This window comes from Ranitomeya imitator, chromosome 5 (genome assembly GCF_032444005.1).
Source record: "Ranitomeya imitator isolate aRanImi1 chromosome 5, aRanImi1.pri, whole genome shotgun sequence".
Classification (NCBI taxonomy): Eukaryota; Metazoa; Chordata; class Amphibia; order Anura; family Dendrobatidae; genus Ranitomeya; species Ranitomeya imitator.
Genome location: NC_091286.1, coordinates 350,498,236 through 350,511,767, shown reverse-complemented (window position 1 = coordinate 350,511,767; position 13,532 = coordinate 350,498,236). Strand labels below are relative to the sequence as shown.

Below are 13,532 nucleotides of genomic sequence, written 5' to 3'. Positions count from 1 at the left end.
TCCTACCTTGTGTACCCTCATTCTCCTGTAGGAGGTCAAGAAGATCCTGAAGAGCCTGTGTTTCTTCCATCCCCAAGTTGCTTGCCATTTCAGGTTTATGGTGAATAGCCTGTAAGACTAATTTCCGGCAGAACAAAAAAAGATCCTTAACAAGAATAAATGTATCTAATGTTTGGGATTGGGGAGAGCTTTTCACCGCTCTGCTCTCCACACACCAGCCACATGTAATGCCTGATTGCTCTACTATTTAAGGTTGGTTGATCCCCTTCCCCAGCACACTTCCCCTGACGAAGCTGCTGGTTGCAGCGATATGCGTGGGGCTCCCCACATTGCCTCGGTCCCTTGGCTGTTGACCCCTGGACTTCATGCCCTGATGCCCATTTCACTTATTCATCTGGTAATTCAGATGGCTTTTTCATCCTGGACATCCTCTTTTTTTTTTCTCTCTCTCTCTTTTCCCCTCTCTTTTTGCAATTGTTTTCAGTGTTCCTCCATTTCTTACCCAACCAGGAACTACTCACTTTTCTACTAGCTAAGAGGGGTCTATAGTTCTATATCAGGATTTATTGTGATCTTGCATTAAGTTCCTTTTTCTTCTGTCTCCCTGGGGACGCGCGGTGTGAGACTTCATGTGATTTAAGATTTATTAGCATTGATATTGTTTTCCAGGGCTATATGCTGCACTTTGCCTTGACATTGTATTGTTATGTCATAGTCATATGGGACTTCTGGCTATGTGTTTTGTCTTTTAATGGTTTTATTATGTCTACTAATAAATATTGCACATAATTTCAACATTGTCTTGTGATTTTGGGTGTGCGCCTTTAATGCACGGATCTTTTTCTCCTCCTCTCCACCCTGTCTTCCCTAATCATCCCTATATTGGTTCCAAACCTGTCCCCGAACAGGACACCTAAACCCTAGCTTAACCCTAGCAATACACCCTGCTTAGGGAAGGATGGGTAAAACTGGTCGATCCCCACTATAACTAAAGGCAGAAGGGATACACAAACAAGGGGAACACTTAGCTTGACTCAGAGAAACACAAACGTCCTCCAAACACCAAAGAGGAAGATAGTCAACTGCTATAGCTCCAAGCCTCAACATGGAAATGGAAATATCACCGGCAACTTCCAGCAGCAAGCTGGGAGTTATAAACACCCAGGTCTAGGTGTGTCCATTATAAAAGGGGAAGGTTGCCACTGGGACCTAGAGTCAGAAGGTTCCGGAGGAAGTCTGCAAAGCAAACTGTTGAGACCTTCTGCAGTCAGATGGAGAGCGACGGTCTGCAGCCTTTGACACACCCGTGACAGCAACACAGTAACCAAAAACAGCGCCAGAATTTTGGAGCTCATTTCTGGCACACAATAAGTCAACTAATAGGTGATGTAAACATTGACTAGACAGTCTGACAATTTTCACTGTCTTTAATTAAATAATGTTGATAAGTCTGTCCCATTACTATAAATTAGATTACTAGGTTTGCCTGGCCACCATTTTCAGAGAAGAAGTAGCCTTTGAGGCATGAATAAAGAAAATGCTTAGTCTATATTGTCTCCTCTACCGGTTGTCTACTGCATAATAATACTTCAGATCTCCTGGTCAGTCTAGGTCTGTGGACATGAATAATGCACATGGTTAGTAGTAAAACTTACTATTGCAATGAGAGTCTTATATGGCTCTGTACAATACAACCGTGATATGTCAGCATGCCTGATCCATCGGTACTTCATCATTAAAACAGCACTAATGATACTTGATGCCATTTTTATAATTATAGTGTTATTATTTTCTAAGAACAATGAAATCAACGCACTTATACATTAACAGCCACCTTTACCTAATACATTGCAGGCTGGGATATCAGGAAACCAGGAAAGGAATCGAGCCAATGAATATAAGGAACCTTGCTTGCAAATCAATGCAGTGGCTGTGAGAGGACATGCAGAGGAATGTTTGCAGTTGGATGAACAGGTCACTATTGCCTATCACCTATTCTTTTACCTCGCATTCATGTCTTGAAACTTGTCTTACTACTCAGCGAGCTGTTTTCCGTGTGAACGTTTGAAATGACTTTGTCTCCAATTGCTCAGCTTTTTAGATAGCGTACATTTACATATGTGCCCTTCTGTTCTCATTTTACAGGTTGCTCTTACTTCTAGCTTAGGTACCTGGCTGAGTAAATTACACAGCAGCCTACGTAATTCATTGAATAACAAAATCTGTGGTATCGTTGAAGACATTAATCAAGGGATGGCTATAGAGGAGTGGACCCAAAAGGTATCACAAAGAAATGATTCATGCTGTGTAGGATCTGGTTCTAATTATGCATGTAATTAGTGAACTGCTACATTTCTGTTGACTATTATTTAATAATAATGGTCAATAAAAATGTAAATAGGGAAGTAGGGGACATTAGCTTCTCATTAATTTTTGGCAAGTGTACCATTACTGTGTTTAGGTAACCATACACCTTAGATATCTGTTGGCTAAACACTTGTGTTCTCTATAGGGACAGCGGAGTAAGTTACTACCAGACTCATCTGGAATTGGCTTATTTACCTGAAGAACAAAATAATGAAGTGATTAAATTGACTACACTTTTCCACCCAACGTCATCTGTTGGGGAACAGTTGAGAGATCCAAATACATAGATAATTGCCCGATTCAAAAAAAAATAAATCTGGTTTATTTTGTTAAATTTATGTTTAAATTTTTTGGCAATGCCTTCTTTTTTCCATATTTGTCCCATTTCTGTATCAAAAATAAAAAAATTAAATCTTGACATTTTCAATGGCTAGACGCTGACCCTATATTTTGAAGTGAAGTGTATTGAACGCGTGAAAAGGTCATTGTGAAAGGAGGGGGAACAGGGAGGGCTTTGATATCAGTTATTGTGATTGGTGTATCCTGTGTTATCAGCTGTGTGTTAAAGGTACCTTCACACATAACGATTTCGTTAACGATATCGTTGCAACGTCACGCTTTTTGTGACGTAGCAACGATCCCGCTAACGATCTCGTTATGTGTGACAGCGACCAACGATCAGGCCCCTGCTGGGAGATCGTTGGTCGCTGGGGAATGATCAGGACCTTTTTTTGGTCGCTGATCACCCGCTGCCATCGCTGGATCGGCGTGTATGACGCGGATCCAGCGATGTGTTAACTGGTAGCAGGGCCGCTTAGTAACCCGATAATTACCTTGGTTACCATTGTAAAAGTAAGAAAAAAAAAAAAACAGTACATACTCACATTCCGATGTCTGTCACGTCCCCCGGCGTCAGCTTCCCTGCACTGACTGTCAGTGCCGGCCGGCTGTAAAGCAGAGGACAGCGGTGACGTCACCGCTGTGCTCTGCTTTACGGCTGGCGCTGACAAAGTCAGTGCGGGAAACTGACGCCGGGGGACGTGACAGACATCGGAATGTGAGTATGTACTGTTTTTTTTTTTTAACTTTTACAATGGTAACCAGGGTAAATATCGGGTTACTAAGCGCGTCCCTGCGCTTAGTAATCCGATATTTACCCTGGTTTACGGGAACTTCGGCATCGTTGAAGACAGTTTCAACGATGCCAAAGTCTTTACCCTGATCGTTGGTCGCTGGAGAGCTGTCTGTGTGACAGCTCCCCAGCGACCACACAACGACTTACCAACGATCAGGGCCAGGTCGTATCGCTGGTCGTGATCATTGGTAAGTCGTTTAGTGTAACGGTACCTTAAGAAGCTACCTGTCATTTTAATTCTGTCTCTACTGATAAGCAAACTCCTGTAAACTTTTCCTGAAAGGACAGGCAGTATGAGTCTAAGGCCGTGATCACACATGCGAGAAACACATCCGTGTCTTGCATGTGAAATCCATGCTTTGGCGCCGGCACTGTGGAGCGGAGCGTGCGGCCGCATAGGAACACATGGAGCCGCATGCTCCTCTCTGGAGTGTCGGCGCCAGAGCTTGGATTTCACATGCAAGACACGGATGTGTTTCTCGCATGTGTGATCACGGCCTAAAAAAAAGTATCAGTGGCCCACGTGAAAAACCTATTTTTGTCTCTTTTTAATATATTCATTATAAAACATTGCCACATTAAAAAAAATACATGTAACACAATAACCTGATAAAAAATGTTATTTTTCTGATAATAGTTTACCTTTGAAATAATTTGTTTGAAATCATTGCAGTGACAAGTGAGTATCTAGCAATTTTTTTTTAGAATTTTAAAGCAATTTAAAAAGTAGATGAAAATAGCTTTTGAATTTTGTAAAAATCACTAAACTTTGGATTTGTCTTTTAACCCCTTTATCCCCTTATCAGTGTTTGCGTTTTCGATTTTTGCCCCCTTTCTTCCCAGAGCCATAACATTTTTATTTTTTCATCAATATGGACGTGTGAGGGCTTGTTTTCTGCAATGTGAGCTGTACATTTGAACAACACCATTGGTTTTACCATATAGTGTACTGGAAAATGGGAACAAAATTCGAAGTGCGGTGAAATTGCAAAAAAGTGAAATTCCACAATTGTTGGGGTTTTTTTTGTATAGGTTTTTTTTATCTAAGTGGTGAAAAAATTAAAGTTTGTATAAAAAAAAAGTTGTTATTTTCCGAGACCCGTAGCGTCTTCATTTTTCATGATCTGGGCCTGGGTGAGGGCTTTTTTTTTGCGCTCCAAGATTACATTTTTATTGATACTATTTTGGTGCAGATACGATCTTTTGATCTCTAGTTATTACATTTTAATGCAATGTTGTTGCGACCAAAAAAAAAACTAATTCTGGCTTCTTTTTTTTTCTCGTTACAACATTTACCAATCAGATCACTGTATTTTTTGCTTTGTAAGACGCACTTTTTTCCCCAAACTTGGGGGGAAAATGGGGGTGCGTCTTAGAAAGCGAACATGCCTTCCCAGGGGGGGTGTCTGGGTGTCTCCGGGTGCCCGGCGGTTGCTGGCCGTTGCTGCGGGTGTCTCCGGTGCCCAGCGGTGCTGCGTGGGTGTCCGGCGCTGCCAGGGGCTCTGCTGACATTTTGCGACAGAGCCCCGGACAGCGCCAGACACCCACCCAGCACAGCTGGGCAGCGGAGACACCCGCAGCAACAGCCAGCAACCACCGGGCAAGCGGAGACACCCGGCAGGAGAACAAAAACCCCGCAGCAGCACAACATCCCGACAGCAGCGCACCACACATCGGAGCCCCCACTCATCCCTGCCTGCAGCTTGGAGCATCACTCCACTCCTGCCTCCTCCAGCAGCGACCCTATGACCCCACTTCACTGCAGGCACCACCCCCCAGTACGCAATAAGATGCAAGGATTGTAAGAAGCACCCCCAATTTATTAAAGAATATTTTTTTCTTATTTTTCTCCTCAAAATTTGGGGTGCGTCTTATAATCTGGAGTGTTTTATAATCCGAAAAATATGGTAATTCTTTTTATATATTAAAAGATCGGGCAACTATAAACTCGATGATACCAAATATGTCTATTTTTTAATTCTTTCACTGTTTTATTTTGAATGGATTAAAAGGGGTGATTTAGTCTTTTATTTATTTTTTTTAAATATTTTTAAAAACTTTTTTTTAACTTTTCACTGCATTCAATAGTCTTCATGGGAGAGTAGAAGCTGCGATGATCTGATCGCTTATGCTACATCAGCCCTGCTGTATGTAGCAAAAATGCCAACTCATCAATGACCCGTGGTTATGTGACACTGTGCGATGGGCAGGATAAGTGAAGCACTTCCAACATGTTAAATACCGCTGTTGGAACTTGAAAGCGGCATTTAACATATTAACAGCAGCAGGTGGATTGCGATTCCACCCGTGGATGTTAGGCTATGTGCCCACGTTGCGTTTTTTAAGCGTTTTTTCCACTGTGGAAACGCTTAAAAAAGCTTACAAAACGCATCACATTATTTTTAATGGAATTCCGCATTGTTGTGTCCATGCTGCGATTTTTCCGCAGCGGAAACACATCGCGGAAAAAAATCACAGCATGTTCATTAATTTTGCAGAATTGCCGCTATATAATTGTATTGGGACGCATGGGGAAAAAAAAGCATGAAAAATGTGACAAATACGTGATAAAACGTGAAAAAAATGCTAGAAAAATGCAAGCGGATTTCCTGGCAAGGGAGTCCGGTTTTGATGAGGAAAATTCTGCTTACATTCTGCAACGTGGGCACATAGCCTTAGGGGTACATGTCAGCTGATAAAACCTGACATGTGCAGGAAAAGTTGTTGACTCCTCTCCGGAGCCCACATCAAAGAAAGGGAGGCGACCTTGGACGTGCCTAAAAAGGGGGGGGGGGGGGGGGGTGTTAAAAAAGGCCTTAGGTTGGAGTGCCGCAAAGAGATCGACGCGCAGCTAGCACACGGCAGAGTTATGGATGCCATGCAGCTGCTTCTTAAAGCTTGCAGGAGCCTTCTGCTGTGTCACTTGAATTTCATTGCAAACTGCATGCCTTTTGTTAATTGTCATATGGATGTACAAAAAAAAATTGCGGCCATTAGCAAGAATCAAGCAATTTCTAGTGATACAGAGGAAAGTCACTGTGACTTTTATAATGTGGCGCTGCATGGAAGCTGCACCTCATATGTGTGATAGCCGCTTGCCAACCAGCCAAAATGTGATTTTATGCGATCTTCTGATTACTCCAATTACTTTGATCTGACGTTAGGATTATTTTCTACTAGTTGTATGTAGTATAATGGATTATGAGCTGAATTTCATGTTTCCTTATCACGATTTCAGCTGTTAAGTATTTATTATGGGTTCATGCTCTTTCACCCCCTCTGAGTACATCATCTAAAACTGTAGCTACAGTATGGTACTGACCGTATATTTACTGCTTAGCAGCAGAGGACATAATTGGTGAATTTGTCAATGAATATAGCTACATGTGCTGTGAGCTTTTAGATTTCGTTATTTAAAAAAAATCCTTTTTCTGTTTTGAAGTTCCCAACCCAAGCTGCAATCCTTGGCCTGCTCTACCTATGGACTAGAGATTTTGAATGCTCTATTTCTGAAACAAATCGGGATCACAAGGCTCAGTCTCGTATTCTGAAGAAGTATACAGCGATTGTCATCAAGCTATCTACTATCACTGCTAAGGGGTACTGGAAAAATATGGAAGATGTAATCTCCCAGTCACAGAGGCTAAAACTGGAAAATATAATCTTGGTATGATTTTTATCTGATCCTATGAAACAGATGTCCATATATCTGAATATAAGCTTTAAAATGGTCTGACAATAGCATTTAAACTAACTGACCATTTATTGGGAAAGGGGCGCTCATTTCTGATCATCGGCAAGTATAAGTAGGCTGATAGTTTTCTAATGAAAAAAGCAAACTTCTCATTCGTTTGGTGAATTGATTTTTAAGCTTGCATAAAAGTAATAATTTTCAGCAGCATATCATCCTATGTAAATATGCCATGTGCTGCAGAAGACAATGGTATACTATGTGCACAAAATGAATGTATTTCCAATCATTTTATGTGCATGAGATATGTGGTTGGTAGGAATAAAAAGGCTATTAAACAACCATCAATTGTCTTCTATATAGCAATCAGTATATTCTGCCACCGATGTACAGAGGTGAGATGTGTCTGAGGGATGTGAGCACAGTGCTCTGTACAGATAATGGCAGATAGTGTTACTCGCTATCCTCGCCTCTATAGCCTGACCAGCTGCATATGGATGATCCAGCAAGGAAGATGCTGTAGCTGACCTTTTAGGAAGTTTACTCACAGTACTTTGACAAATGATGAGGTTGAGATGTCAGTGGAGATGAAGGGATGAAGATGAGGTAGAAGATGGAAGTTGCAGTTTAGAGGTAACAGGAGTATTGTCTCTCCATCTCTGGTTCATGCTCCTGCCAAGATTGGGCAGGAGAGAGGCATGATGGGAAATTACATCAGCAATATACGAGAACATAGAATAACAATGACCATTAAATGGCAGCATATGACAATAAACTCTGTAACAAGCATAATAATACAAATAAGACATATTTATGTCCTACATGCATATTTATACATACTGTAAGATTGCTCTCACTAAGTGTATTGGGGGACACTCGCTTGGCACGGGATTGACGTAGTCAGGCACGATTTTTGAACACAAAACAGTCCATACGGTTTACTAAAGGGTCATAAACCGGGTTATGCACAGTTCATATTATACATTCATCAAACACAATAGGCACCAACTGGTGATATTAACTTGCAGCTTTGACTTAAACACTTCTTTTACGGCTTTGTTTCACGGACACTAAACATGCTGGGCCTCTCACTTCGCCCAGTATCATGGGTGTCCGTATGCCGTACACTTCACCAATGTCCATTGAGCACAACAGGCACCAACATACGACATTACAGGTTTGCAGCAACTAAACACGCTGGTCCTCCCCTGACCAGTTGCTGTGGGATACCGCAGTTCATTTCACACAGGTACCAACAGTCTGTACAAGTACCTGACGGGAGCTCCTGCTCCACCTGCTGACTCCTTGTCAGTCCTCTGGAAAAGCTGCCTCACGGGAATCACCAACTTGCCTGGCGGCATATCTTAGTCAGTCCAGACCCACCGAAGGACGGTTGCTTCTCCACACGAACCGCACATGTGACCTGTCCAGGTGCTATTCAGGACCTCGTCCAACACCCCAGGCCACCAGTAAGTCCAAAACCCACCATGTGCTCTTCAGAACTCCTACTCCCAGGAAATTCAACACACCCGGCTCACCAGGTCCAAAGCCCCACCATGTGCTATTCAGGACCTCGCCCAACACAGGTGGTTCAGTTTGCTATTCAGGGATCCGGTCCTACTCCCAGAACCTCCCAACACACAGGCTCTCCTGGACCTTCCACTGGAACCACACGGGAACCATACACAGGGCGATGTGACCCACACCCTGGTCACATTATATACCTTGAACAACTCCCCTTGGTGGGAGTGTGGGTGTGTGTGGCTAGTCTGACCCTCCCATCTCTCATGACTAGCCCTGCCAATCTCCCATTAGAACGTATACATTTACTTGTGGGACTACAGGTCCCAGCACACCAACCAAACTTCAGACTGGCAGCGCAGAGTCCCCTCCTCTGCGACACATATATCGGCCATTCACCACAACGCCGGATTTTGTCACATCATCACATCCATGGCTGTGATTCCCATGCACTCTCACGGCCTCAATACACCTCTGTGCACATACTGGGGAGACTATGCAGCGCCCCCTACCTGTTACAGAGGTCACTGCATCACAATACATATTTGTAAGTCCTGAGGAAGATGACAGGACAGCACACGGTAGTTGTTTAATGGCTGCTATGGGGCAGTATAAATGCAACCCAAGGGTAGGTGCACAAAATAGTTTTCTCTCCATCTAATAAAATGGTCCGATTTTTCTGATCAGACCATGATCAGAGTTTGAGCAGAATGGCATAAGTTTTTTTCGGAGGTGGAGGAAAAAAAAGTTTTGCCCCATCTCCATTGTCAGTCTCTTAAAATCGGTCATGTCATCCGAGTACGATCAGACATGCACAGATATCATGGGTGAGAGTGCTATCCGTGATAGCCCTCGTCTGATATAATCGGTTGTATGAACGAGCCCTAAGGCTAAGCACTTTATCAGTTTAATTACTTTGTATATCCAATGTACACTAGCATATACTGTGGCTATATGTAATCCTATAAGTTTTCTGAGTGTGTCATTATAATTTGTTCATTATAGAACAGTAGCAGATGAGAAAATAGAAATCTAGATTCAATATAGCTTCTATTTTTATTTATCTATTTATTTATGAGTTCATTTTAATTCATTCTGATTCTGGTGATCTTCCTTTCTCTATGGGTGGCCATTCATTAGAAGGTGGTACACTGGACTCCTAAGCTCAGAGGAAACAAAATTAATGAATTCCCACATCTCCTGAAACTTTCTCCACATAATGTACTCATCTACTGCTCCCCGTAACCTGTTATGCGCAGATCGGACAGCATATGATAGAATGCCTTCAAAACAGCAAAGATTTGATCAAAACATCAAAGAACATTAGGCAGCTAATTGTCAAATACTAGCTGAAAGGGTATTTACAACTTTACAGCCAGTTTCTTGATACAAGGGCCTGGCCAGCAATTGTTCTCCCTGTTGTGGATCCAGATCTTTGCACTGACTGTCCATTCTAGAAAACCTAGTGAATGTCCTGATTCCGCCACTCACAGTATCCTAGGGACGCTGTGAATCACAGCTCTGCCGCCCTATTACATCAAGGGCTGGCTGACCTGTCAGGATTGTGAGTGACATCTCTACCGCTCAATCTAAGGAAGAGTTCTGTGTATTGTGATTGACAGATCATTCGTCCTATCTGGCTGAGTCTGTGGGATTTCCTGCAGACGATATCTATTCTGGGTGATTACAGGGCTATTTAGTATTCTGACAATTGTCAGACCTTTGCCAATTGTAGCTTTGCTCAAGTGTTCTGTGTCTTTGCTCTTGTACTCGGAGTTATATTTTGATCTCGGTTGCCGACCTTGGATTTACCTTTCTAACCATCTGTTTGACTTATCCCTTTGTGTTGATCACCTGCCTTTCTGATACTCTGACCTCAGCCTGTTACCTGACTACACTTTTGTCTTTTACCTTTTGTCTATTATGAGCCCTCTGACCCTGGACCTCTTGACTATCCTGCCTCACAGTAAGTCTGTGGGTAGTGACTAGTGTGACAGTGAACTTTGTGTTCAACCTGCTTTTGGTTTTGGAGATTCCATATTTAATCATAAATCTGGGGAATGGCAAATAATGTTAATGAAATGACACTTTCTGATAAAAGACAATCTATTTTCATAAACTAGAAATATGGAATGTTCCTTTAACAGCACGCTACATTAGTCCAGTAGAAAACTGAAGGGCATAAAATCATTCAATATGAAGTTCAATGTAAAAAAAACTTTACCAAATAAATGATTACTGCATACAAACAGCCTAGTGTGATGTGATCTGATCTCCCAGAAAAGAATATAGCAGGCCATAAGATGTCCAATGTCTCTCAGCACTGTCGAGAATGCACATTATTTCAGTGGGGACAGGAGAATAAACTACAGATAAGTCCTGAGAAGAAAAACAGAGAGAAGAACAGGTGTGTTAAGTCCTTTTTTTTTTTGCATATTAAATTTCCCAGAGGAGCATTGCACGGCGAATAAGCCTCCTTACCTTGACAAGACAGAGCTGGTATGTCACTCTGCACAAGGAGAAACCTTGGCCCTTAGACCTCAGTCCAGAGCCTCTCACCTAGCCAAATCAGATCTCATGCTTCGCACTGACAAGGGCCAACAGCCCGAAACACCGTGTCAGCAAATTGAGATTCTGATTTGGCTTTTATCCCAAGTCGTATTGCAAGACTCGCTAAAGGGTTGATTGTGACTTGTAGGATCGCTACTTCCAAAAGGTGGCGCTATAGAGTTCAAGTCCTCTATTTCTCTGAAGAGGCAATTTGCATATTTAAATCCAACAGTAATTGTTTGGGGGCTGTCATGCTACCCTTGTTTTATAGGTGCTGCCAAAATTACTGTGTATGGCCAGAGGAAAACACTAATAGTAAGATTGTAAGGAGACTGTTAAATCTCAGACGTGTATGGGTTTTCCTATATACTTAATTTCCCTGAAAGGGAATGTATGGTCTTAAACTACAATTTTGCAGTCGCTCTATATGACTGCAGATGTAACGAGAATACTGCGACAAAGAGAGGCCAAAAGGCTAGAACTGCTGACCATCATACAAGACAGTGCAAGTTTTCTTTGCTCCGGAATTGCCAGGATTAATCAGTTCAGTTGATTTCCTAGAGCTCTTCATCATGTATTGTCTCAGCTGTTCTGTGTTGGACACACCCCTGGGGTATATATGCTTGTCACTGGCATTTGGGAGTTGCGTGTGATAGTTAATTCTTCCTGGTTTGGAGCTGGAGAAGTTGTTTGATGTTTGGAGTTGGCATTTGGAGAGTTGTTCTTGTGATTTCTGCGTGGTGTTTTGTTTGCATGTTCATCCTCATCCTCTCCTATTTGGTTTCACTTACCTTACCCTTCCCTGTGTTCCATTCTGTTGTTTGGTGAGTTTATTTTGTATGATTGTATGATTGCAGTTTTCATTCATCTCTGTTGCCTTCCCTTGTCTGTCTAGTTAATATAATCCTATACACTTTGTCCTCACACTATACTGGGTGGGTGATAGAACAGATAAGAGTAAGTCTGGAACATAGCAAAGCTTGTGACCTCAGCATCTCCACCTTCCGGGGCGCCCCCTAACATGAGGGATAGGGAAGGAGCCCTTTTCCCCGAGAGTACCGTGACAGCAAACTAGTGAATCTTTACAACGCATGCACTGCATGCTGTGAGGGTTTTCCCTGTTGTCGTGAATGGTGGTCATGTATATGGTATGCATGCTCCCTGCCATTTTCCATTCAGTAACAGATTTCAGACCGCTCAATGGACTTTACTAAGGAGAAGTGGGCCTGGGAATTATGAGAACACGGCAGCATGTCTGAGAATGAACAGACAGTAAGGAAAAACTAGGGGGACACTGAGTGGGCACAAAAGTAAGAGATTTTTCAACCAAAAAATATGTACCAATTTGCAGAATTTATCTTAGATGTGGTTTCAGTGTGAACTTAATGATATGTTACTGATAAAATCTGTTTAAGGCCTCATTCAGACATTAGTGTTTCACATACATATTCCATACATATTCTATCCATTTTTTAATGGATATAACAGGTACCTATGCACAGAGATTTTGGTGCCAGTGATGTCTGAACGGTTTTATATTCAGTTTATGGTGCTGATTAAGAATATAACTCCGGGTTTTCCAGATTGGCTCTAGTTTCTGAGCTATTTAATAGTTAATTAATTACAGTAGAATTCTGGCTTCAAAAAGCCTACAAATTGAAATACAAAATAATTTTATGGGATATTTTATTTTCTACGACACTGTTAAATAGTAAAAAAACAGACCAAAAGACCAAAGGCTATTGCATTTGTTATCACACACAAGTTTCATCGAGGGAATGTATTATTTTCATCACCCTCCTCCGCCCACCACTGCCCTCTCCGACTTCCATAATCTCTATCGAGGACTTTGCCACACATTTCAAAAATAAGATAGACCAAACAAGGCAAGTCTTTATTGTTTGACTACCACAACCTTTTGTATACCAGACCAATGCCCCTACTCATAACCTCCCTCTTCGACATCAGTGATGGAGAAGTTACTAATTTCCTCTCCAAACCACACCTCACCACTTGTGCACTTGACCCCATCCCACCTCCTCTCCAATCTCACCACTACACTTTTCCCATCCCTAATCCATCTCTTCAACCTAACACTAACTTCTGGTACCTTCCCCTCTGCTTTCAAACATGCCACAATCACACATATCCTCAAAAAGCCATCCATTGACCCAAGCATTATGTCCAGCTTTCGCTCCATATCATTGCTCCCATTTACTTCCAAACTCCTGGAACAGCACGTCCACGCTGAACTTTCATCTCACTTTG

At 42.2% G+C, this 13,532-nt stretch overlaps 1 protein-coding gene across 1 annotated transcript in view; it reads left to right on the top strand.

Annotated features, from left to right (window-relative positions):
• Positions 1-13,532, top strand: part of LOC138637623 (dynein axonemal heavy chain 5-like) — a 569,265-nt gene that overhangs the window by 249,000 nt on the left and 306,733 nt on the right. The window contains exons 40-42 of the mRNA XM_069726456.1: positions 1,855-1,974; positions 2,146-2,280; positions 6,945-7,169. Of these exons, the coding sequence (XP_069582557.1) occupies positions 1,855-1,974; positions 2,146-2,280; positions 6,945-7,169 (480 nt within the window). The remainder of the gene's footprint in view (positions 1-1,854; positions 1,975-2,145; positions 2,281-6,944; positions 7,170-13,532) is intronic.